This window comes from Brachyhypopomus gauderio, chromosome 9 (genome assembly GCF_052324685.1).
Source record: "Brachyhypopomus gauderio isolate BG-103 chromosome 9, BGAUD_0.2, whole genome shotgun sequence".
NCBI lineage: Eukaryota > Metazoa > Chordata > Actinopteri > Gymnotiformes > Hypopomidae > Brachyhypopomus > Brachyhypopomus gauderio.
The window spans coordinates 6265551-6290242 of record NC_135219.1 but is presented as its reverse complement, the minus strand read 5'-3'; the positions used below and the strand labels follow the sequence as shown (position 1 = coordinate 6290242).

Here is a 24692-nt window from a genome sequence, read left to right as displayed (position 1 = left end):
GTTACAAAGCAGGTTTACAAACGCATGGGTCCAGATCTCTAATGAGCAAGACTGGGGCGACAGTGGCAAGGAAAAACTCCACAGGGATTAGGAAGAAACCTTGGGACGACCAAGGCTCAAAAGAGAACCCATCCTCCATTGGGCTGCCCAGCTAGCAGCAGTTAATTTTTATAATTTTACTTCTAGACCGAGCACAGTGTCCACAATGTGGATGTTGGGCCTCAGGTAGGAGGCGGCATCAGCACATCCACTGGCAAGTCAGACCATTTTTCTTGGTGCTTTTATGGAATTGTCTTTGTAGAAGCATGTAACCAAGATACAAAATGCAGGTTAAATATGTAAATGTACTCAGTCGGACAAGGGTGGAGTGCCCTCTCTGGGTCGGGAGTGAGTCCTTGCTGCAAGTGGGGGAGTTCAAGTTTCTCAGGTTCTTGTTTACGAGTGAGGACGGAATGAGAAATTGACAGGCGGTTGGATGCTGCGGCTGCCGTGTTGCGGACGCTGTTCCGGAACGTTGTGGTGAAGTTGAGCCAAAAGGCAAAGCTCTCAATTTACTGGTCAATCTACGTTCCGACTCTCACCTATGGTCACAAGCTCTGGGTAATGACCGAAAGAATGAGATCGTGAATACAAGTAGATTTTTTTTGTATAAAATCACGATTTCGATTTTTTATCACGATATTCCATCCAAAAAAATTGGGGGCTACAACGCCTTCTTTCTAAGCAGATTTTAATGAGTGACACTGATAAAGTGCACTATTGCACTAAATATACAATATTTCCCAGCACATTAAACTTAATTAAGTTAAATTTTATTTATATTTATACATATAGTCGAAATGATTCGAAATAATTAGCTTTTTATCACATTATTTAATGGTTGTTTATTTTCAAAACGGCCAATCTTAACGTCTTCACATTCTCTCATGTTTCGTCCTGGAATTACAAGAGGCTCATATTTGTTAACGTAATACAAGAGAACTGTTCAGTCAGACAGCTATTTGTTGTGAAACGAAGTAGTTACACTTTCAAGTATTTTCAAGTAATTTAGCCTAAATTCCAGCACTTTTCAAACCTGGAACACAAAACAACATTAAAATTCATCAGGTAAATGTTTCTTCCTGTTTTCGAGGGGTGTTTCTTTATACTACCACATATCGTTTCGGACAACACTGCAAAGAACGTGGAGTGATGCGGTAAGTTTAAGTACCTGTATAAACGCCTCCGCCGTTCGTGGGAGTTCGCGTGAGGTGTGCGGAGTCGCACGCTACGGTCACTCGTGAAAGCATAAACCCCCGAGGCTGCAGCTTGTGAGGTGGCTGCCCCCGCTGCCCGCATTGTTTCACTTTCGGCATATTCCTTGGGATGCCTACGTCTCAAGTGATTGAATAAATTTGTTGTACTGGCATCGGACATTTTTACATGTTCTTTGCACACCTTACACACACCTTACGCTGAAGTTTGGTCTTGGTCAGTGGAAGAAAATCCCAACCAATTCCATATTACAGAGGTAAATTTCCTCTTCGTTACCAGCTCCTCTGTATGGCTTTCAGCCATGGCTGTCCACTTTTAGTTTTTACAAACACAACATGGAGGCGTGGAAGATGCACAGTTCGCTGTGATTGGTCAGTCCTACGCCCTACGTCTGCAGCATCGGCGGGAACCAGCATAAAAGTCATTGCGCTGATTGGGAAAGTCGATATGATTTCTCTAATTTGGTAGATCGCCTGCGATTCTCCACTCATTATCGCCATTTACGATTTTATATCGTCATATCACACACCCCTACGCGGAGCTATTGCAGGGGGGGGCGCGGAGCTTGGAAGTAAAACACGTGCACATGTGTCAGTATGGGGAGGGTGTGTGTAGGGGAGGCACAAAAATATTCTCATCTACTAAAGGGGGGCACAGCAGAAAAAGTTTGGGAACCACTGAGTTATAGTATGCAATGAATTCACAAGAAGTTGCACCTTATAGGTCAACAGAACATTTAAAAAATCAATTCAATATTTAACCGGAAGCCAGTGCAGCACCGAGAGAGTAGGACTAATGCAGGGGTGCCCACAAGTTTTCAGCTTGCGAGCTACTTATAAGACGACCAAGTCAGAAAGATATACCTATTTATTTTGTAGCGGCGTGTGTAAAAAGGCAGCTTTAGTGACATTGCAAACGTGTTAAATGAAAGATCAAAACACATAAGCTTTTTGAAGTAGTGTTTAAGTGTTACTTAAAAACCATCTAGAGTAAGAGGAAAATTAGACCAATTGCTTCTTGTAGATTTGGGTCCAGGAAGTAACACCTCAGTCTTATCGGATTTACCGGACACCTGTATCCCTGTACACCTGCATAGCTGCACCTAAGCATACATGCACACCTGTATCTCTGCACACCTGCACATCTGTGCCCTTTTCGGGAAGAAAAATGCAAAATTGCTGTTCATCATTATCTGTAAAGTCATTTATTATGGTGTTAATGTAATGTGTGTGTGTGTGTGTGCGTGCGCGTGTGCGTGCGTGTGCGCGTGTGTGTGTGTGCGCGTGCGTGTGTGTGTACAGGGATGAATAACCGCGAGGTGTTGGAGCAGGTGGAGAGAGGCTACCGCATGCTGTGTCCCCAGGACTGCCCCAGCTCCCTACATGAGCTCATGGTACAGTGCTGGAAGAAAGATGCGGAAGAGCGGCCAACCTTTGAGTACCTGCAGGCCTTCCTGGAGGACTACTTCACCGCCACGGAGCCCCAGTACCAGCCTGGGGACAACCTCTAACTTCCCCATGCACCTTCTATTGCCCCCTCTGGAGGTTTTTGCACAGTTGGATGAGCTGTCGGACTGCGCTCCTCTGACCGAGCCCTCGGCACAGCGGAGAACAGCAGGGCAGGTGGTTCACGCCGACGCTCCGCAGTACGCACACATTCGGACTGCCAGATCTGAACAGTTGGGGGGTGCGCTGTGGAGCCTTGGTGGTACTGAAAGGGATTGTGGGATGTAGGAAACAGCAGAGGTGTGAATGCCTGGAGTCAGTGTAAATATGAAACTTCTTTCTGCTCAAATGCTTCAGTTCAGCCCTTTCTGTTCTCCCGCCTCTATTCTGTGTGCTGGTTTGTTTTTGTTTGCTTGGTTTCTTCTTGCATTTGTAGTTTTTCCTCTGTCATTGTTCAATTTTGCTAACAGTAATCATGGTAAATACTGTATGAAGAGAAATGGTCAGATGAAGGGTGAAAGTGCATCGGTGGCCCCTGCCCTGCTCTGCCGGGCTCACATCTGCTGCGGAACGGCTGGACGGCTGGGATCTGCCCAGGATCTGGTCAGGATCTACCCGCTTTCACAGGACCATTTTAATGTGGCTAAGCCACCAGGCACCATCTGCACAGTGTTTTCTTTGGTCTAAGGAGCTTTGTTTTTCATTACTCTTAAAGCCATAGGTGTTTGCCTAATTACAGAAGTTATTTTTATGACATGTTGACATTTTTAAGTCATCAGTCCAATGTACAGCAAGACTTTTGAAGGAAATCTACTGACTTGACTGAAACAGATCAAATGAACTAAGGCAGGAGAGGTGTCATCACCATGGATACACAGACTATGGTACAACACAGAGCTTCCTGACTTAAGCACAGGGAGGAGTGATGGATACAACCTGACCCCACCCCATCACCACGACAACCGCACCCTCAATGGAGCACCACACCCAACTCCACACCTTTAAAATCTCTCTGTCTTACCAGGGTGGACATTTTACATTTTTACGTTTTGCTTCTTTTTTGTCATAATATATAGTATTTAACCGAAGATAGATTTATTATGAATTGTTTGGAGATTCAGGGGAACCTTGTGGGGGTGATGGTTTAGCGTTTCTCCTTGTTTGTGTGGGAGTGAATAGGTATCACACCAGGCACGTGAAAATGTCCTCAACACGTGTTTCATCCACACTAGCATTTCCATTCAGCTTTTACAGGTTCTTTTGTTAACACGTTGATTTGCCATTTGGAAATAAATATTTTACACTCTCTACATGCCTGTGAATTCTGTGAGACCTTCAACAAGGGCTGTGTTTGTGTTCAGTGTCCTTGTATGTGTAATTTTGAAGTAGCTGTCCTGAATGTCTGTTACTCATAGCCACTAGAGGGAGCCAGAGGCCAGTAAACAGCATGTGTACTAAGCAGGAGCTCAATCAGAATTGTTTATTGGCCAAATACATTTTCACATTTAGGAATTTGACTTGGCACAATTGCTGTGAGAATAGAAAAAGAAAAGAGAATACAGTATATAAAATAGGTGTGTATATAGACCGAAGAGCTCACAGGATAATGTCCTCTTTATAAGAGATTAGACATACGTGGTGTGCCATATAGTCCCAGGGCTGTGAGTCCCAGTGAGGGAGGCGGAGCTTGTGAATGAAGCTGGCTGTGATTGGGCAGGCCGAGGTGGTGCGAGGCTTTGGTCCATACGGACCTCGGCCTCTTGCTGGAGGGGAGCGTGTTGGAGATGTCCAGGTTATGAAGGCGCCGTGGTGATCTTGCCTGCTCACCTCAGTGAAGGGACGCAGGGGCTGGAGGGTTCGGGAGGTCGTAGCCAGTCACCGTCCCATCAGAGTGTAGCCGCAGTGCACCGAATGGTGATGGAGGAGGTGAGGACGGAGTCGATGATGTAGAAGTGCACCATCAGCATCACTCCAGGAGTCACTAACACCCACAACCATCTCCACCGTCTTTAAAGCTCTGAGCTCCAAGTTATGCAATATTAGTTTGTCAATCTCAGTACCATTTCCATAACAGTAAAAACCCATTTTCCTTTTATGCCATTACCAAGGAACCTCTCTCTTCCTTTTTAGCAAATCAATTTTGTGTGACACCTCTTATCACTCGATCAATAATGCAGAAAACCATTTCCTGTCATTCACGAGGCTCTTCTCTCCGTTCCGCTAATCTGCTGTGCGCTCATGCGCTAATCTCCAGGCCCACCTGCATGGGGGTGAGTGGAGGTGTGTGTGAGTAGGTGTGTAAATGTGTGTGCGTGTACATGTGTATGTGTAAATGCTCGAGGTAAGTTTTGAGCCTTTGCGTTTGGTCTGATTGTTCTGTAATCAAATGGTTTCCCCCCACCAGTGAGTACACCTCAAGACTTATAATCTCCATCAGAGTGAGTACACCTCAGACTTATAAACTTGCTGGTTATTGGTATAACATTTTTATAACTTTATTTGCAGTGAATTATTCTTTAACACAATGACAGATGAATGTAGCCTGCTGGTGTTTGATAGGAATGTACATTTGGGTTTTGTTTCTGTCACTCTGGTTCTGTTCTCCGTCAGAATCTGACCTGATTCAGATAAACCTGTACTGCTCATTTAAAACCTGTTTACAAGCTTGAAAAGTGAAATGATTAGAGTTTCTCTCGGTTTAACCACCATTCATTAATTTAGAGCCTGAACAGTAATACAGTATGCCCTCATCCTCACGCCGCACGGAGAGGAAACTTGTAGTGGCGGAACAGATGTATTTCAGGATTGCCTATGTCTGCATGTTTGGCTCGGTATAGTTTAAACTTCTGAAAAAAACAGTTTTCTTTGTTACTAAGCCTTTCTGGATTTGATCGTGTCAGTAATAGATTGAGACATGAAAAACAGGGAGGGTTGGGGTTGATGAGGTGTTATCTGGATGTTCCATGGTTTCCTTGGTAACCATGACTGGTTCAACAGCTAAGGAAGTGGGGCTATATGGCAGCCCAAAGCAGGGGCTATGTGCCTGTGGTCCATGTGAGGGGGCGGGACCATGTGCCTGCAGCCCAGAGCAGATCAAGTTGCTCCTTCAAAGGTCCAAAGTTCAGATACTGAAAGAGAAAGTCTAATAATATGAAAGCAAGTGGAAGCAAATCCCACCATAGACATTTACCTTTCTCATCTAAACCATGCACGTCTGATCAGCAGCTGCATTTAAGAGTGACTCTGTCATTTCAATGAACCAAAGATTGATGGGATGTGTGTGTGTGTGTGTGTGTGTGTGTGTGTGTGTGTGTGTGTGTGTGTGTGTGCGCATCTAAAGAGTCCTTCCATAATGGCTTTATTGCAGCACTAGCGTTGGACATCTGTTGACCCAGAGCAGATGGATGGATCGATGATCTTTGTGGATGTTCAGAAAGTGTACTACCCATTGCTGTGCATTGTGGGTATTCCAGGTGTGTGACTACTAATATCCAGCAAAAGGGGAGATATGAGGACAGGCAAGAGATTAGGGGTGAATAAAAACATTTTTACTATAATTATTCAATTAATTGTATTAATACTTCGATGTAATTAATAAATAATTTAGCCCTTGCAACACAAATGTGACTTTTTTGAGGTTTGTTATTTGTGCTAAAAAATAAAGCAGACACTAAAGAGTAATGTAATACTCATTGTATGTTCATGATATACATACATATGTATATTATAATATGTATATCATATAGGCCTACATATGATATACACTCACCGACCACTTTATTAGCTATGTCAGGGCTGGCTCCAGTGTGCTTCCTCCTGCCGCCACAGGGAGGCGCTCCCATAATCAGCAGTGATGAGCCACAGCTGTCTTCTTTGCTACTTTAGGAGGATAGCTGTGGCAACTTACAGCTGAGTTATTTGGCCTCCATATTGTTTGGTTGTCAGCCAGTTCTCTCTGTTCTCATGTTGTCTACTTGGTGTCTCATCACATTTGTCTCTCGCTCTGAGCATTTGCTTATTCGAGTGCTTTAGTCCTGCGCCGCTTCCTGGCCTCCCTCAAGTTTCGTCCGCTATTATTTCTCTATCTAGTTTTCATTTTGTTTTCTGTTCATTGCGGCGTTTGCCAGCCAGCCAGTTACTTCCCCTGGCGTCATGTGTTTATTGGTTTTACGTTCCCATATTCCGCGTCTTTTGTGTTTGCGTTTAGTATTTGTTTCTATGGTTGAATTTTGGTTCACGCAATGAGTTTTCTGCGTATTTTCTGTTTGTTTCTTTTCACCGTCTCCCTCAGTGTTCTTCTGCCGTTCTCGCTATTCAGCAATCTTTATTATTTTATTTATTTAGTGTGAGCCGACACTTGGGTTCCCGTCTGTCACTACTATCCCCTTGGTGGGTTCTGCTACTGAATCCTACTGCGTTACAAGGCACACCTGTCCAACTGCTCATTAATGCAAAAGTCGAATCAGTCAATCACAGGGCAGACACTCAATGTATTTAGGCATGTAGACATGGCCAAGACGATCTGCTGCAGTTCAAACCGAGCATCAGAATGGGGAAGATCCAGTGAGCAGCAGTTCTGTGGGCGCAAATGCCTTGTTGATGCCAGAGGTCACGGGAGAATGGCCACACTTGTTCGAGCTGATAGAAAAAACTACAGTAACTCCAATAACTAGTCGTTACAACCGAGGCATGCAGAAGAGCATCTCTGAACACACAACATGTTGAACTTTGAGGCGGATAGGCTACAGCAGCAGAAGACCACATTGGACAATAGAAGATTGGAAAAACGTTGCCTGGTCTGATGAGTCTCGATTTCTGCTGGTACCATTCGGATGGTAGGGTCAGAATTTGGTGTCAACCAAATGTGGTGGTTGTGGTGAAATGTGGGGAATATTTTCCTGGCACATTTTGGGCCCATTAGGACCAATTGAGCATCTTGTCAATGCCATAGCCTCCCTGAGTATTGTTGCTGACCATGTCCATCCCTTTATGACCACAGTCATGATGGCTGCTGATGGCTACTAACGCCCCATGTCATAAATTGCGAATCATCTCAGACTGGTTTCTTTGTGATGTGGTGGAACGGAAGATTCGCATCATGGATGTGCAGCTGGCAAATCTGCAGCAACTGCGTGATGCTATCATGTCAATATAGACCAGACTCTCTGAGGAATATTTCCAGTACCTTGTTGAATTTATGGCTGTTTAAAAGCTGTTCTGAAAGCAAAAGGGGGTCCAACCCGGTACTAGCAAGGTGTACCTAATAAAGTGGCCGGTGAGCGTATACATGCCTGCTAGAAGGATAGCATAATACATACATTTTATACAATATAATATACATTATTATATATTATATATACATCATCCACCAAACCGTGTGTGTGTGCGCGCATGTCTGTGCATCTGAGTGTGTGTTAAGTTGGGGTCCATCTCAGGGTTTGGACCCCAGTGGTACCAAATGTTCAAGAGTCAATCAGGATGCCTGCAAGAAGGATAGCATAGCGCCACCTGCTGGCCAAGGCTGGTGTTCATCACCGAGACCAACCGGGCCCTGTCCGTTCTCTTTCTCTCTGCTTCCGGCCCGTCCAGCCAACCTCTTCACCTTCTACATGATTTGCTGCCGGAAGTGTGGCATGTCCGCCTCGGCGAGGGTGTACCTGAGCTTCCTGGCGCTGACGGACACCTGGTACCTGGTGTGGGTGGTGCTGCTGGAGCTCAGCCTCACCTTCCTGCAGGCGGAGCCCCTCTGGGACACGCAGCCCTGGTGCGGCCTCAGCAGCTTCCTGCAGTACGCCAGTTTCTTCGGCTCCGCCTGGCTGGTGGCCGCCTTCACCGTGGAGCGCTTCCTGGTGCTGCGGGCCATGGCCGGGCGTGAGCGCCCCCTACAGGCCCGCCATGCGCTGCTCACCTGCACCGCCATCGTGCTGCTCTCGCATGTGGCGTCCGTCCCTGCCTGTTGGATCTATGAGGTCATCCAGGTGAGATGCCCCAGCATCTAAAACGCGAGTTTACACTTTTTAATATTTGCTCTTCTTTTAACAATAGTACCTTTTCCCACCTGGTCCTCCACCCTTGCAGGTGAACACGACACAGGCTGGGCAGGTGGAGGCGGTGTCTGGGCAGGTGGAGACGCAGTGTCTGTACCGTGATGCGCTCTACTCCACCGTGGTCGTCTGGGTGATCTCCTTCCTCTCCAGCGGGGTTCCCATCCTGCTCGTCATCCTCTTCAACGGCCTGATCGCGCACCACCTGCTCTCCACCGCCCGTCTCTTCACTAGGGAGGACCGGCGGACGATGCAGGCGCACGTGAGCACGCGTGGCACCGTGCGACGCACGCTGCTGCTGCTCGCCACCGTTTCGGCTGCGTTCGTGGTGCTCACCCTGCCGCGCTACGTCACCTACTGCATCCTGCGCACCACCTACAACCACGGAACCTTCGACCGCAACGACTACACCATCCCGATCAATGTGGTGAGCGACGTCGCCAACATGCTGCACAACCTGAACTCAGGAACCAACTTCCTGCTGTACTGCGTGGTGAGCCGGCGCTTCCGCCAGGAGTTGCTCAACACGCTGGCGTGTCGGAGCAGGGCCCGGGAGCTGGGCTCGCTCCTCACACACACTACCATGAGGGTGTTCTCCGTGTCTGCGCACAAGGGCGCGGCCACACGGGACCCCGTCACTGTCGTCCTCACCAAGCTGCGACGTTTCAGCAGTCTGGCGTGTGTTCCGCGTCCCACATGGCCAGACAGCACATCGCACAAGAGTGTGTGTTCGTAACGAACTGGATCTTTCGGAATGTTAGTTGCCTAGAAACAGAGGTGGACATTCCAGGTTCAGAAAGTAAAACTCATTCCCAGGATTTTACTCAAGCTTGCTGGATTTTCTAAATAATGCACACCAGGTAAAATTTAAATCAAAATCTTGGTGATGACTTTTACTTTCTGAACCTGAAATGTCCACCTCTGCATAGAAAACACATAAAACCAGCTAAATTACAACTTAGGCACGCGCACACACACTCACACGTCCTGCTCTTCATCGAATGCAAGATTTAAACTGTTAAATAACAAGTGTGAAGCAGGTTTTTGGGAACAGAAGGTGAGAGTCATTGTTGCTGTGTAATTTAAATTTTACTACTTTTGCCAACAGGGGGCATGTAATTGTTTAAATAAAGTTCTCTGTTATTACCACTATAGTGCCTATTCAGTGACACAGGAACAGGTTAGACTCCTCCAACCTATGACTGAACGCAGGGGTGGGGTTCTTAACTGAATGGGTGGAGCTGTGGACGTGAAAGCCCACAACAACACTCTACATCAGACCGCATTTCATACACATTTGTCAGTAATTTTATCACAAGATCAACACTGTATATATGACCCCTTTGCATTAAAGAAGGAATCTCACTATAAATTAGAGATCAGCATGGCTGCTCATTTTATTAATTAGTCACATAAACAATATAGTCATAATAAGTAGCTTTCACTTTACACATCACTCTGTGTGTGTGTGTGTGTGTGTGTGTGAGAGAGAGAGAGAGAGAGAGAGAGAGAGAGAGAGAGAGAGAGAGAGCATTCTATAACTTTTGTCTTGTGTTTTATATTCTGGCACTTTTCTTAATTAATATTTTTAAATCGTTTAGAATACAACTAACCTGTTTGTTTGTACTCAAATGTGTATTCTTAAATATACATATTCTTCTCGTATGTGTACTTTTAATTAAATGTATTAATGCACATCCTGCACAATCACTGACGAGATGACACCCATGAAATAATGTGAAAGTGAAGTTTTTAAAAAAATCTCCAAAAGGTAAGGACCTGAATGTGAAAATAATCCGGAGTAAAGTCGTATGGTTGGTGAGTTAATCTCCTCATTAATCAACAACAGATAAGAACGACACACTTGACGGGTCCGAACTACACGTTTCAGAATTTGCATAAAATGGCTGTGGAAACTACCTTACACTTCCTGAAAGAACCGAAAACAGGGAACGCTTCCTGAAGCGAGCCGAACGCCTTTACCAGGCCGGAACACGTACCTTCGGTCCAAAACAGGTAAGAGGTCTTCAACCAAAGACTGGCAATAATAAAATCTATGTAATGTTATTTCACTCGTATCATTGTAAATAAACGGCAACGGCTTGCAACAATGTTATTTATTTGGTTAATTCTACTTTTTGTGGGTACAGTAATAAAAAAAACACTGTAGCCTCCTCCCTGTTTGAATGTGATTAAATATTGAAGTAATACTTTTCATCGTATGCTAATTTATAACCTCGAATGAGTTTGTAATGATTTGCGTCATGTTTACAACCAAGCAAATCGCTGTACCTGGACAAACAAACAAATAATAGGTGAGGGGGGAGTCTAGGCGAACACAGCAGCGGGGGTGCGCGCGTGCCGGGGAGCGCGCAGCAGCTGCTTCACGCGACTGATCGTGCAGCTCACAGCGTACCGTACAGCGCTTCGCCATTAAACAGCAGGTTGGCTTGGGCCAAGCCACATTCAGGGACTCCGTATTACTTATTTAATACGTTAGCAAGGCATGCACTAGGTTTTAAAGTAAAACGAACATTTGTTAGTCTCTAAGTTATGACCAAACATGTCCCCGAAGCGGCTTCTGCGCAGGCGCAATATGAATCCTTGAGTTCGGAGAAAACGAAGACGGCGCTGATTATTTTGATATCTGCGCCAGAGAAAACTATTCCTTCTTTCCTTAGTTTATTGTATTAACTTTTTCTTTCTTTTTTTAATCTAAGAGATGTCTTGCCCTCATCTAAGTGTACCAGTTGAGACTGATGAGTCAATGACATCATCGTCTCTGAACTTAGCCTGGCCGGTGTGTCAGCAGTGCTCAGCACATTCTCATAATGTCAGAGAAGACGGGCGAGCCCGAGGAGTCACTGTTAAGGATGTTGAAGAGGAATACCCACAAAACTATTTGAGGAGTTCTACAACGGGGTCAAAGGGCACTGGGCCTGTGTCATTTTCATTCAAACCACCAGGCGGACTGCGCTCACATCCTTCCCGCCGTCCCATTGATCCTGCTAGCCACCCATGGCTCCCCCTAGAGGACAATTTATGTAAAGACCTATCATATATGTTCCATCGAGACCACTACAGTGATCATGCTCCCCCCCAGTGGAACCCCCCCAGTGAGGTGGAAGAAGGCTTTGAACTGCCCCTTTCTCTTCGCTCTGACGTGAATGAAGCCGTGTGCAGACACGCCCCTGGGCCCAGCCGATGCCCAGTCAACACACAGGGTGAGAGCAAACGCAAGAAACAGAGGGTATTACATGTCTGGGTGTACATATGTGGGTAGTTCTTTGTGTGTGCGTGTGTGTGTGTGTGTGTGTGTGTGTGTGTGTGTGCGTGCGCGCATGTGCATACGTGTTAATGTGTGTGTGTGTGTGATTTTCAGCCCTCGATGCAGGACACAGACAGTGCCCCAGGCCCTGTCTGTGTCAGCACCCTCCTGTATCTCAGATTTGGCACAACTATCCCCAGCCCCCACAACACACACCAATCTACCAGCAGAACACACAAGCCAGGTAACACACTCATGCATTCATACATAGGCCAGATAACAAACACATGAAAAATGGAGCAATCTAGCACAGAAGTACAAGCCATAACGCAGAATTGTGTTAATGTGGTAATAGGTCCTGTTCTTACATTTTCTATATTTCTCATAAACTCACCAGCCACATTATTAAGTACACCTGTCCACCTGCTCATTAACGCAAATGTCCAATCAGCCAATCACATGGCAGACACTCAATGCATTTAGACATGTAGACATGGCCAAGATGATCTGCTGCAGTTCAAACTGAGCATCAGAACAGGGAATAATTGTGATTTAAATTACTTTGAATGTGGCATGGTTGTTGGCTGGTCTGAGTATTTAAGAAACTGCTGATCTACTGGGATTTTCATGCACAACCATCTCTAGGGTTTACAGAGAATGGTCAGAAAAAGAGAAAATGTCCAGTGAGTAGCAGTTTTGTGGGTGCAAATGCCTTGTTGATGCTAGAGGTCAGAGGTGAATGGCCAGACTGGTTCAAGCAACAGTAACTCAAACAACCAGTCGTTACAACCGAGGCATGCAGAAGAGCATCTCTGAACACACAACACATTGAACTATGGATGGGCTACAGCAGCAGAAGACCACACCGGGTGCCTCCTGTCAGGCTCTCCAAAATTGGACAATAGAAGATTGGAAAAACTTTAGTCTGATGAGTCTCGATTTCTGCTCTGACATTCGGATGGTTGGGTTAGAATTTGGTGTCCAAAACATGAAAGCATGGATCCACCCTGCCAAGTATCAATGGTTCAGGCTGGTGGTGTGGGGGATATTTTCCAGGCATACTTTGGGCCCATTAGTACTAACTGAGCATCGTGTCAACACAACAGCCTACCTGAGTATTGTTGCTGACCATGTCCATCCCTTTATGACCACAGTGCACCCATCTTCTGATGGCTACTTCCAGCAGGATAACGTACCATGTCATAAAGCGCAAATCATCTCAGACTGGTTTCTTGAACACGACAATGAGTTCACTGTACAAATCTGCAGCAACTGCGTGATGCTATCATGTCAATATGGACCAGGCTCTCTGAGGAATGTTTCCAGTACCTTGTTGAATCTGTGCCATGAAGGATTAAGGCAGTTCTGAAGACAAAAGGGGGTCCCTAATAAAGTTGTACCTAATAAAGTTGTACCTAATAAAGTAGCCGGTGAGTGTAGGTGTAGGTGTACAGTAAGATGCATTATATCTGTATTATACCACGTTTATAGTAATTTCAGAGTTTTATTCATCTTCATATACAACCACAAATTCATACTGTGTTGATTCAAGTGACTGTAAATATGAATGAATTAATGAACTGAGTGTAACCCACATGGGACTCTACAGACGATTACTCCCTACACCAGTAGTTCCCATGGCAGCGCCCCAGTGCCCAGCACCTGCAGGAGAGCTCATGAAGGTTTGTCACCTTCCAACTCAGCCAATCGGTGCGAGCCAAGCTCCTTTCCAGGAAATGAAGAGGACCATCAGTCTCCCGGATAACTGCCGTGAGTGATGTAGCCACTTTCTGCTGCTGTCTCCCACACCTCACTCTTCCTCATGTATACCTCACTCTTCCTCATGTATAGTTGAACATCTCAATGAACATCTCATCTCATTTGGGCTTTCACTGTTGTGACTGCTTTTATTAGGTCCAAAACATTTCATATTTAGTTTTGACAAAAGAGTCATGTCAAAACAGAATAGAAAGAAAATGTTATTTATTTATTATTTTTCAATGGACTGGAACAATTCACAGCTCTAAACCTATGAAGCTTTGGCCCAATGAATGAAAAGCTGTAGTAGTAGATTAATTGGACCACTGTAATACTAAAGGTTTTATGGTTGGACCACTGTAGATCTTAATGGTTTTTTGATTGGTCTGGTTTTCTGGTCTTCTCAGAGGCTTTTAAAAAAGATTTTGAGAATTACTAATCAGGCTCTTCTATGTCATCCGGTTCTTATGTATAATTTGGCTTTTTTTATCTGATCCAACTCTGTCTAGTGCAGAATTACTACAGACAGCAAGTGTGGTTTAATAAGAGCCCTTCCAGCTGGAGTGTTTACTGATACCCTGTTACTGACCACTAAAGATGTGTGGTGATGCAAAATGAATGACCTTTACAAACACTTTCACAGCTGCCTTGTTTACATCAGGTGGAATTTGCATATTTCTTTCATGCATACAGCTGAAATTTTCTGAATTTTCAGGAACTGTCTTCATCACCTACTCCGTGGACACTGCCACAGAAATGATTCCATTTGTGAAGTTTTTGATCCACCATGGCTTCAGGCCTGCTGTGAGTGCCTGGATAATCACTACTGCTGCCGCACCTTCTGTGTGGTTTGTGACATTACTGTTTAACTGTCCCTTATTGTTCCCGTGCAGATTGATATTTTTGATCATGCAATTCAGCAGATGGATATGAACAAGTGGATGGACAGCTACTTAAAAGATGTAAGAATTCCTCAACAGATGTTCTAAACGAATACATCACCAGACATTCCAGACTGAATTCCTCATCAGATGTTCTGGACTGAGTATGTGTTTGCATCTGTTTCATCCTGTAGAAGTCAGTACTGATCATCGTGGCCATCAGTCCAAAGTACAAAATCGATGTGGAAGGAGACGGATCCGACCAGCATGGCCTACACACAAAGTATATCCACTCTCAGGTGAGAATGTGGGCGGAGCTCCCTATCAGGTAGGAACTCAGGAGAGCATGTGGATGGAGTTGTACCACAGATGATGTACCACATGATGTCAGCTACACTTTGGTCATCTGAGATCAGGACCCAAAAGCCTCAGCATCCTGACACAATCAAGTATGTCATTTTGGAGTTTTTTGTTCGCAGCATGCAGTATTATTCACAGTATTATTATCAGTGAATGATTCAAAGCTAAATTACAGCTTCAGAGCCGCTTTACCATACCAGCCAATAGTACTGCAGCGACATGTCCACCAATCAGCCATGCCTGCCAATCTAGCTATTCGTAGGCACGATGTCAGTGAGCTGAGCCTTGGAGCTACCCCTGATTCAGGTTGCAGGACAAATCATAACATTATGACTGACGCATTGATGCAAATCATAATTACTTCTTGTAAGCAATGTCAGCGGGTCAGAGAGAGGAGAGAAAGCTCTGTAATTAAGGTACTGGAAAGTGTCTCCTAAGAATGTAAATGTTTGCTTACTGCAGACCAGTTAAGCTAGTGTAAGGACAAACTGTGGAAGGAAGTCAAAGTGACATAAAACACCACAGATTACACACCTGTACTCAATGCAAAATAGCACATTATGTAAATGAGTACACTATATACAATATGGTGTACATGTACAAATATGCGCATAAATATGTGAATATGTATATATGCGTAAATATGTACATTTGTACATGTGTAAATATTACAGCTGAAGTGTCTCTAGCTGAGAGACAGATGGGCTGACATGGGCTGTGACTACACTAGAGTGCTGGTTCTACTGGTCAGACTGGATCTGGGACACCTGTGCAGCAAGGCCAAGTTCCAGGCTCCAGTGCAAAAGCAAATAATAGCAAAAACAATTGAAACCAGTGGGGGTAAAAAAGCCCCTGAGGTTCACTCTCCTCTTGCCCAGTGGTGGCGCGGAGAGTGAGATCACACCGTCACTCTCACCTGCCCTGTGTGCACACACTAATGTGACCGATCATGTCAATGATTTCTGTTTCCAGATCCAGAATGAGTTCATCCAGCAGCGCTGTCTGAACTTCAGACTTGTGCCGGTGCTCTTCCCTAACGCCAACCAGGTGAGCATGGCTTCTGCTCTGGAGGCCAGTGCGACCACATGACGTGCTTCTTTAGCTGAAGAGCAATGAAACAGTAATATAGTTTCCCTCTCTCTTTCTCTCTCTCTCTCTCTCTCTCTCTCTCTCTCTCTCTCTCTCTAGAGCGATGTTCCTCTGTGGCTGAGGAGCACGCGTCTGTTCCTCTGGCCCCTGGATGCTCAGGATCTCCTCCTGCGATTATTGAGGGAGGAGAGATACATCCCACCGCCACTGGGGAAAGAGCTCACGCTGGTCATCAAACCCCTGTAGACACCTCACAGCTCCACTACAGTGTCCTACTCAGTCATGACACGCACACAGGACTGTGCACCACAGTAACATCAACAGGTGGAACTATGATCCCGTTTTGGGGCCCGTACAGAGCAGTCAGTTCTCTCCCTGGACCAGCATCACAACCCACACTGCACAAGGGGCAATGCTTTATAAACATGGTGTCTACTACACCCTCTTAATGCTTTATAAACATGGTGTCTACTACACCCTCTTAATGCTTTATAAACATGGTGTCTACTACACCCTCTTAATGCTTTATAAACACGGTGTCTACTACACCCTCTTAATGCTTTATAAACACGGTGTCTACTACACCCTCTTAATGCTTTATAAACACGGTGTCTAATACACCCTCTTAATGCTTTATAAACACGATGTCTACGACACCCTCTTAATGCTTTATAAACACGGTGTCTACTACACCCTCTTAATGCTTTATAAACACGGTGTCTACTACACCCTCTTAATGCTTTATAAACACGGTGTCTACTACACCCTCTTAATGCTTTATAAACACGGTGTCTAATACACCCTCTTAATGCTGTATAAACACGATGTCTACGACACCCTCTTAATGCTTTATAAACACGGTGTCTACTACACCCTCTTAATGCTGTATAAACACGATGTCTACGACACCCTCTTAATGCTTTATAAACACTGTGTCTACTACACCCTCTTAATGCTGTATAAACACAGTGTCTACTACACCCTCTTAATGCTTTATAAACACGGTGTCTACTACACCCTATTAATGCTTTATAAACACGGTGTCTAATACACCCTCTTAATGCTTTATAAACACGGTGTCTACTACACCCTCTTAATGCTGTATAAACACGATGTCTACGACACCCTCTTAATGCTTTATAAACACAGTGTCTACTACACCCTCTTAATGCTGTATAAACACGATGTCTACTACAACCTCTTAATGCTTTATAAACACAGTGTCTACTACACCCTCTTAATGCTGTATAAACACGATGTCTACTACACCCTCTTAATGCTTTATAAACATGGTGTCTACTACACCCTCTTAATGCTTTAAAAACATGGTGTCTCCTACACCCTCTTAATGCTTTACAAACACACATTTGGTTGCCAAAATTACACAAGTTGTTTTTAGCTGTGCCTCATAAATATTACTAACACTAATCATGGTACAGCATGATTAGGGAGTTGTCTTGACCCTCACTGGAAAAAACAAATGTTACTACTCATAGTAACACGAGGGCAGATTTAGGTTTGTCTTCATGCTCGTGATCTGACTATAATCCAGAAACACTTGGGTTATCCCTAACCCTAACTCCTGTGTGTATACAATCTGTACATACATATCAATCACAAACAAAATAGCCAAAAATAGTGTTGTTTTTTGTTGCCTGTCTTTGTTTTGACCTTTTACTAATCGCTGTACTTTGGACAAATCATTAAAATACAAAATCATTACAATGACAGAATTTACAAACTCCAGAGTTGTTCAATCTTATCCTGGAGGTATGGTGAACTGGCTGATGGGACACTGGTGCACCGTGATGTCGTGTCTTTGCTAAACGATTCAATGGTGAGTCATAGTGAACTGAATGTAAGCCGCAGGCGTTTAGGTGATTTAGAGTTCTCAGGAAGGCTTGTCAAACAGTCATGTATCAAACTACAAAACCCGGATATGGGGAGAACACTTTCTCATGAACGGGGCAAAGGTCTCCGCATCTCACATGCTGGTTGCTCTGTGCTTTAGATCACTGAGAAAAAAAACATCCACCTTCACAGAAACGCCACTTTAATGCTTTCATACTTTGGTGTAGTTAAATTTGAGTAAATTTTGAGTAGATAACTGTGCAGAATTCATGTGATCAGAGAAAGGGCCAAGGAAGCTGCTCGAGTCTGGGGTGATTTGCTACAGGCTGGTTTTGTCCCTGTGGATGACTGACACAGGACACCCTCTGGGGAAACAGCACCAAAACAGGACTGTCCACACTGTGTCCATCAGGAAAAATATTACACTGCAGCTGAAGGGTATGAATGTGTATGAATGATTAATCACAGTAAAGTGGATCAGGGACCCTAGGGGGTTGGCGAGGGGGGCTACAAGTTCCATGAAACAGCAGCCATGTTAAAATGGCTTGTGGCAAAACCTGGCCTTAAACCTAAACGTCACAACATGCCTCCACATAATGAGAAAATAACCCACAAACCTCACCAAAGGAAGTGAAGTGAAGTGTGTTTCTCATTCTGAACATAAATCTTACCGGCTGCATATATATTCACTAGAATGTCGGCGGAAAGACGTCAGATTATACTGCGCTATTGTGTGTGTATGCAGTTACGTTTTATTTCCAATACGAAAATGCTCACGTGAACGGGCACTAGGGGGCGATAGAGGACGTACTACTCCCCCATATCTGTCTAGGAAACACTCCGCCCTCATCCTCCTCTGGCCAATCATCAAACAAGTGCCTTTTCTTTAGCCCAATCAAGTACACGGGAAAAAAGTAAATACTTCCTATCCATCGTCATTGGCCAACGTGCCCATCATTCAGCAATGTCTTCGGCTTTTTGCCCCTTCCGGTGTTGGTTATAATTATTTTTGTTTAATTTGGTCGGTGAATTTGACATTTTTACTTAAAAAAATGTCAAAGTAATTGTCAAACTAGTAGAGACTGACGCTTGTGTTCATTTGAGCGGGTTAATGTAAGAGTGAAGGTGCAGGCTATCTGAAGGCTGGTTCTGTAGTCTACACATCTACTATTGCCCCATTAACATTCACCGGGGCGGTTCGGCGCAGCTCGTCCTCCCGTTTCATCAATGGATCTTATTGAAATAAAACAACCAAGTGTTTTAATCTTCCACGACAACAACACGTCTCACCTCCCAGTAATCAGAGGGTGAAACAGTCGCCTTTGCACCCTGGGAGGCGCTGGACGGTGTGTTTGAGGAGGAAAAGGGGGTCCGGACAATAAACGAGCCAGCGGACGGTACCGGGAGCGGGGAGAGGGAGCGTGTGCTGGGGGAGGGTGTGTCGGGGAGGAGGGGGTGTTGATCGGGGCCATGGGGCAGTACTGCGATCGTGTTACACGGGCGGGGGGGCCGCGCTGCTCGCCGATGGCGCTGTAGACACGCAGAAGACGCTCGGCGAGTTGAGGACGAGGTGGAGGATCTCCAAGAGCCGCCCGAGTGGACCCACACCGACGGACCGACGGACGGGCGAGGCGTGTGCGGGACGGCTTCAAACAACCGTGGGACGCGGTCAGTCAAACAGGCGCATTCGTATTGGACTTAGCGGACTGGGCTAACTAGCCCGACCTAGCTGGCTGCTACGGTGGAAACCCGCCCCGTGTTTGGGTTGGTTTACTTCAGGAGGAAGGACGCGGTCGTCTCGGTTCTGGAAGCCATCATGTGTAGAAACAAATGTAGCGAGGACGCGTGATAAACAGCTCACCCGTCACCGTCGCTACATTTTCTCTCTCCGTGCTTGTTTCAGCAGTTCCAGCCGGAGTCTCCAGCCGGGGAGGTTCCTGCAGATGTTCGGGACGGCCGTGCCTCACCCTGCCGGTCCTCCGAACCTCACCGACCAGAACTCGGCCCCGTTTGCCCGTCCACTCCGGACCGGTGTCCAGCAGGTGTAGCCAGCGGAGCCCCACGGCCGACATGTTCGCGGTGCGCATCGTGAGCGCGGACTACTACACCAGCAGCCCCGTGCGGGACCTGGACGTGTGTTACTCCGAGTTCAGGCGGAGCGACGTGAAGAAAGTCCCCGTGGTCCGTGTGTTCGGCGCCACGCCTGCAGGTACCGCGTCCGTCCACTCCGGTTAATCACGGTTTAACCTCCAGTGTTCCCCCGGTACCGGCCCCCTACCGGGATACCACTCTCTCCCACCACGAGGCGAGGAGACCCGCCACTCTTAAAGCGGGGATGTCCTCTCTAGTGGACACGGACCCCTCTGTCCAGTTAAACGTGTCATTACCCAACAGACCAACGTTTGGGTCCTTTGAACTTGCAATTATGTTTCCCGTCCTGATAATGCATGTAAAACAGTTTTAATGTCGCATTTTTTACACCACCACAAGCCGCAAAAGCACCGCGAGGTCCCGTCAGGGCCGCCCGGGTGCAGTGAGGCGTTTGGCGGACACGGTGTGGTCAGGAGGACGGTGTGGTCAGACCTGCGCGCCATGTTGTTAAAGGGGGACCTGTGACCGCCATGTGGTCATGTGTTTACCCTTTAGAGACATTTAACCGCGGTGTCCCGCTACTAACCTTTAGTTTAGTGTGGCCCCAGGGGGACGTGTTACGTAAGACTGATTATGCAGAATGGCGCCCACCTCATAAATCTGGTGTGGGGTTTACAAATCACTCACACTCACTGCACACACACGTGTGTCGCTGTGTTGAGATATTACGTGTGTACGGTTGGCGCAGTGTGGTGGGGTTAGGACACTGCTGTCTCGGAGAGTGTGTGTTTTGTGGTAGGCCAGTGTGTCTCCTGGGTTAGACTAGCTGTGGTATTGGTCCTATGCAGGTAGAGGCGTGATGGCTAAAACACAAGGCTTTGGAAATCTCAGCTTTGCCCTTCGGTATTTTACATTTCTGGTCGTCAAACTAATTCACTGGCTGCAAAAATACGAATAAACCCAGACCGAACAGAGTGTTGGTGTTGTCAGTAAGCAGTCCTGTTTGCGGGAGTGAACTTTGTCCAAAGCCGTTCTCGGATTTAGGCGCTAGTGCCGGCCAGTGAGCAGGACTCACTCTGCCAAACCCAGCGTGTAACGGACAGTCCTCCCCTCTCCCTGCACCTGGGGGACACAGATTCTGGGCGCACGGTTCGGTTCTGTGCCAGCGCTCTTTCATATCTGCTTCCTGCACCCAGCGCAGGACCCCTGGGCTCTGGCCTTTACACGACGGAGCTGATGAGCTGAATCAGGTGCGTTTGAGCAGGACACCAGGAAACGAAGCAGAAAAAAAACAAAGTGGGTCCACGGGACAACAATGGAGAACCACCGTCCCAGTATGTGGTGGTTTGGTCATTGGTAGCTGAGCATGTATTCCTGCTGTGTAGGATCCACACATGCACCACTGTGTCCAGTGTGAAACTGGGAGAAACACTGGGATAATCTGGAGGGTTGCTCCGCTCAGTGGTACTCTGCCAGAAGGCTAGAGAAGATCCCGCCCCCTCATATCTCTGAAGCGTCTGATTGGCTGGAGTGGTGACTAACGAATGTTAGCCCTCCTGAACTCCAGCCCTTACTGCATGGCATTGGAGCGGAGCGGAGTGCAGTGCTGCAGCATTGTGGAGGCGTGGACTGGGATGCCGGGATAAAAATAGCCCCACGCTCCTAAACCTCGGAGCAGTGCAGCAGACGCTCACATCCGCTTACGCTGATGCAGCAGAGACATCTGAGCCATGCGGGCAAAGGATCCCCCACACTCAGACGTAAACACTCCGTCTGGACGTCTGTCTGTCTGCTCGCTGTCTCTCCGTTCATGTCCCATCTCTCTCTCTGTTCTTCTATCTTCTGTCTGTCTCTCTATATGTCTGTCTCTCACTCATAACTCTCTTCAGCCTCTAGCAGTGTTTATTTGCTCTTGCTGTTTGACCTTACTGCCTGTTTGAAAGGTCAGAGGTCATTCATGGGGAAATAGGACACTATGGGAATGCAGCAGGGAAGCTATCAGGAGGGATTTGGGATGTGATTCCATTGCTTTTAAGAAAAGTATGCAGCCTTCCCCTTTTTCAGTGACACACCCCCTTTTGCTCTTGTCTGGTGATGTCATACCTTGCTTTGTACATCACATTCTTTTTCTCGCTTAAGCACTTAAATATTACTTAAACATTACTTTTTTTCACAGCGTTAGTGTCTTTATTGTGTTTCTCGTGATTCGATTCACTGTTGCTTGTTATTGTACTACATAACATTATTAACTACAGTTGTGTCGAAGTAGGTTTGATTTTGACTCCATTATTATGGTTAATATTGTCATCTATTGACATCTATTGAGTTTGATCAATGAAGCAGTTTTTCCACAGCACATGTTCATATCTTCTGGTCATGTGAAGGGCAACTGGCAGTCATACGTTTAGCATGGCCATTACCAGTACAAGTAGTAGTAAAAATAACAAGTGTAGTTTATTCCAGGGCAAAGGGTAGTTGGGGGGGGGGGGGGGGGGGGGGGGTGTCGAGTGAACAGTGTGAGGCACACAGCAAACGCACATGGAGGAAGTAACACACACTCTCAGCAACCTTGCGTCAGCTCACCGTTGCTCCTCAACACCTGTTTACACGCGTACACGCCAAACAGAACAGACTACAGCTGATTAGCAATACGCACGTACGTTCTGACCTAGAAGATAACTAAAGGAAGCTGCTTCCAGACATTTTGTGCTTATAATGAAAAATTAAAAAACAAAAAATTATATGTACATATAATATAATTTATAATATGGGTTCTGACTGATTCTCTTAATCTCCATCCTTCAATTTAAGTGCACACTCCACCTGTTCTCTTGATTAGCACAACAAAGCTACAATGTTAGTCTAGCCCACTACCTCGGTCAATTAAGCTACAATGTAAAAGAAACCCTCATACAGTTTGTCTTTATCATATTGATTCGGGTCAAATCCTGAACTGAACAGCCAATCGGAAAACTCCCTCATGGCCGTCCGAGGACCAACTGTAGCCAATAGTGTGTGAACGTACGAGCGATGGCCTACCAGTGGTCACGGCGGTGTGTGACTGTCCTTATGTATTGTGCTCACTCTCTCGGACACTGGCAGAATCATGAGACACATTTAGAGCAGACAGCTGGTTTCTAAATCCTTAAATGAACTGAGCGCGTGCATGCGAGTGAGTGTGTGTGTGTGTGTGTGTGCGTGTCTGTGCGCATGCGCAAGTGTGTATGGAAGAGACTGGGTTTAATTAGCATCTTTTCTGTGTCCTGTTTGAATCTCCCTGAGAGCAGAATGGCCTTGACATGTGGGAAGCATTAAAATCTGTAAATGCGCACACACACACACACACACACACACACACACACTTGTGGTCCCTCTATGTCCCCCCCCCCCTCTGTGTCTCTCCCCCCCTCTGTCTGTGTTTCTTTTTCATTGTCTGAAAACAACCTTTTATTATGGTTACATTCTTCAACGTAAGCTTGAATAATGATTGATTACATAGTGCCTAATAGACAGTAGTTTACAGTCAGTAGTACACACCTCTATATACCCACTGTAGACAACAAGCCTGGAATATTCCCCATATGACACGTGTGTGTGTGTGTGTGTGTGTGTGTGTGTGAGGGTCTTGGAGGACAGTGGGATATGTGTGTGTGTGTGTGTGTGTGTGTGAGGGGGTCCTGTAGGGCAGTGAGGTGTGTGTGTGTGTGTGTGTGTGTGTGTGTGGGTCCTGGAGGACAGTGGGATGTGTGTGTGTGTGTGTGTGTGTGAGCGTCCTGGAGGACAGTGGGATGTGTGTGTGTGAGGGGGTCCTGTAGGGCAGTGAGGTGTGTGTGTGTGTGTGTGTGTGTGTGTGTGTGTGTGTGTGTGTGTGTGTGTGTGTGTGTGTGTGTGTGTGGGTCCTGGAGGACAGTGGGATGTGTGTGTGTGTGTGTGTGTGTGTGTGTGTGTGTGTGTGTGTGTGTGTGTGTGTGTGTGTGTGAGCGTCCTGGAGGACAGTGGGATGTGTGTGTGTGTGTGAGGGTCCTGGAGGACAGTAAGGTGTGTGTGTGTGTGTGTCTGTGTGTGTGTGTGAGGGTCCTGGTGGACAGTGGGGTGTGCATCGTTGGGTGGTCCTGTGATGTGTTGCGTGTTCTGTGGCATTTGAGGTGTTGAGTGGTATTGTAGTGTTGGGTAGTGTTGGGTGGTTTTGTGGCATTGGTGGTTTGGCGCTGGTATGTTTAGTTTGCCCTCTGTGCTGAGAGAAGTGTGTGTGATATCTAAATCAAAGAGTGTTTTCTAACATTATGGTCATCATAGTGTCAATGTTTGGGGGCTGTGGTTGAGGGAGACTGGGAAGTTGGTAGGGATGTGTTTGGACGTGTGTGTGTGTGTGTGTGTGTGTGTGTGTGTGTGTGTGTGTGTGTGTGTGTGTGTGTGTGTGTGTGTGTGTGTGTGTGTGCGCTGTGGCCTTCATTCCAGGTAGTATTTGTGTGTGTGTCTGTTAGAGGCTAGAGGTGGGAGGAAGCTGGGGCTGGTTTACAGTGTGTGTGTGTGTCTGTGTGTGTGGTGTTGTGTATTATCTCTCTCTTTTTGATTGCATTTAAATTCAGTTCCAAATATAGAAGTTGACGCTGTTCATTTAAAAGGCTTTTCAGTAAGCAACTTCTTATAC

General features: G+C 46.1%; 4 protein-coding genes across 8 annotated transcripts in view; all 4 read left to right on the top strand.

Annotated features, from left to right (window-relative positions):
* fynb (FYN proto-oncogene, Src family tyrosine kinase b) overlaps positions 1-4007 on the top strand; it is a 31004-nt gene extending 26997 nt beyond the window's left edge. For all 4 annotated transcript variants that reach the window (XM_077016683.1, XM_077016681.1, XM_077016682.1 and 1 more), the window contains one exon: positions 2556-4007. In XM_077016683.1, coding sequence (XP_076872798.1) covers positions 2556-2764 — 209 coding nt within the window. In that variant the 3' untranslated portion in view covers positions 2765-4007. The remainder of the gene's footprint in view (positions 1-2555) is intronic.
* A 1538-nt stretch (positions 4008-5545) lies between these two features.
* On the top strand, positions 5546-9479 carry LOC143523657 (putative G-protein coupled receptor 139). Its single transcript, XM_077018210.1, has 3 exons — positions 5546-6172; positions 8289-8677; positions 8778-9479. Exons 1-3 carry the CDS (start codon positions 6100-6102, stop codon positions 9477-9479), a joined length of 1164 nt encoding a protein of 387 aa, XP_076874325.1. The 5' UTR covers positions 5546-6099.
* Positions 9480-10617: 1138 nt separating this feature from the next.
* traf3ip2a (TRAF3 interacting protein 2a) lies at positions 10618-17832 on the top strand. The gene is made up of 9 exons (XM_077016679.1): positions 10618-10759; positions 11464-11967; positions 12126-12255; positions 13621-13781; positions 14485-14573; positions 14663-14731; positions 14845-14949; positions 15983-16057; positions 16199-17832. The coding sequence occupies exons 2-9, from the start codon at positions 11466-11468 to the stop codon at positions 16343-16345; spliced, it is 1278 nt and encodes a 425-aa protein (XP_076872794.1). The 5' UTR covers positions 10618-10759; positions 11464-11465; the 3' UTR covers positions 16346-17832.
* Positions 17833-19430: 1598 nt separating this feature from the next.
* Positions 19431-24692, top strand: part of rev3l (REV3 like, DNA directed polymerase zeta catalytic subunit) — a 38795-nt gene continuing 33533 nt past the window's right edge. The window contains exons 1-2 of one of the 2 annotated variants that reach the window (XM_077016676.1): positions 19431-19618; positions 19857-20159. In XM_077016676.1, the coding sequence (XP_076872791.1) occupies positions 20021-20159 (139 nt within the window). In that variant the 5' untranslated portion in view covers positions 19431-19618; positions 19857-20020. Of the gene's footprint in view, positions 19619-19853; positions 20160-24692 lie in introns of both variants that reach the window. The other variant, XM_077016675.1, reaches the window with a different exon arrangement.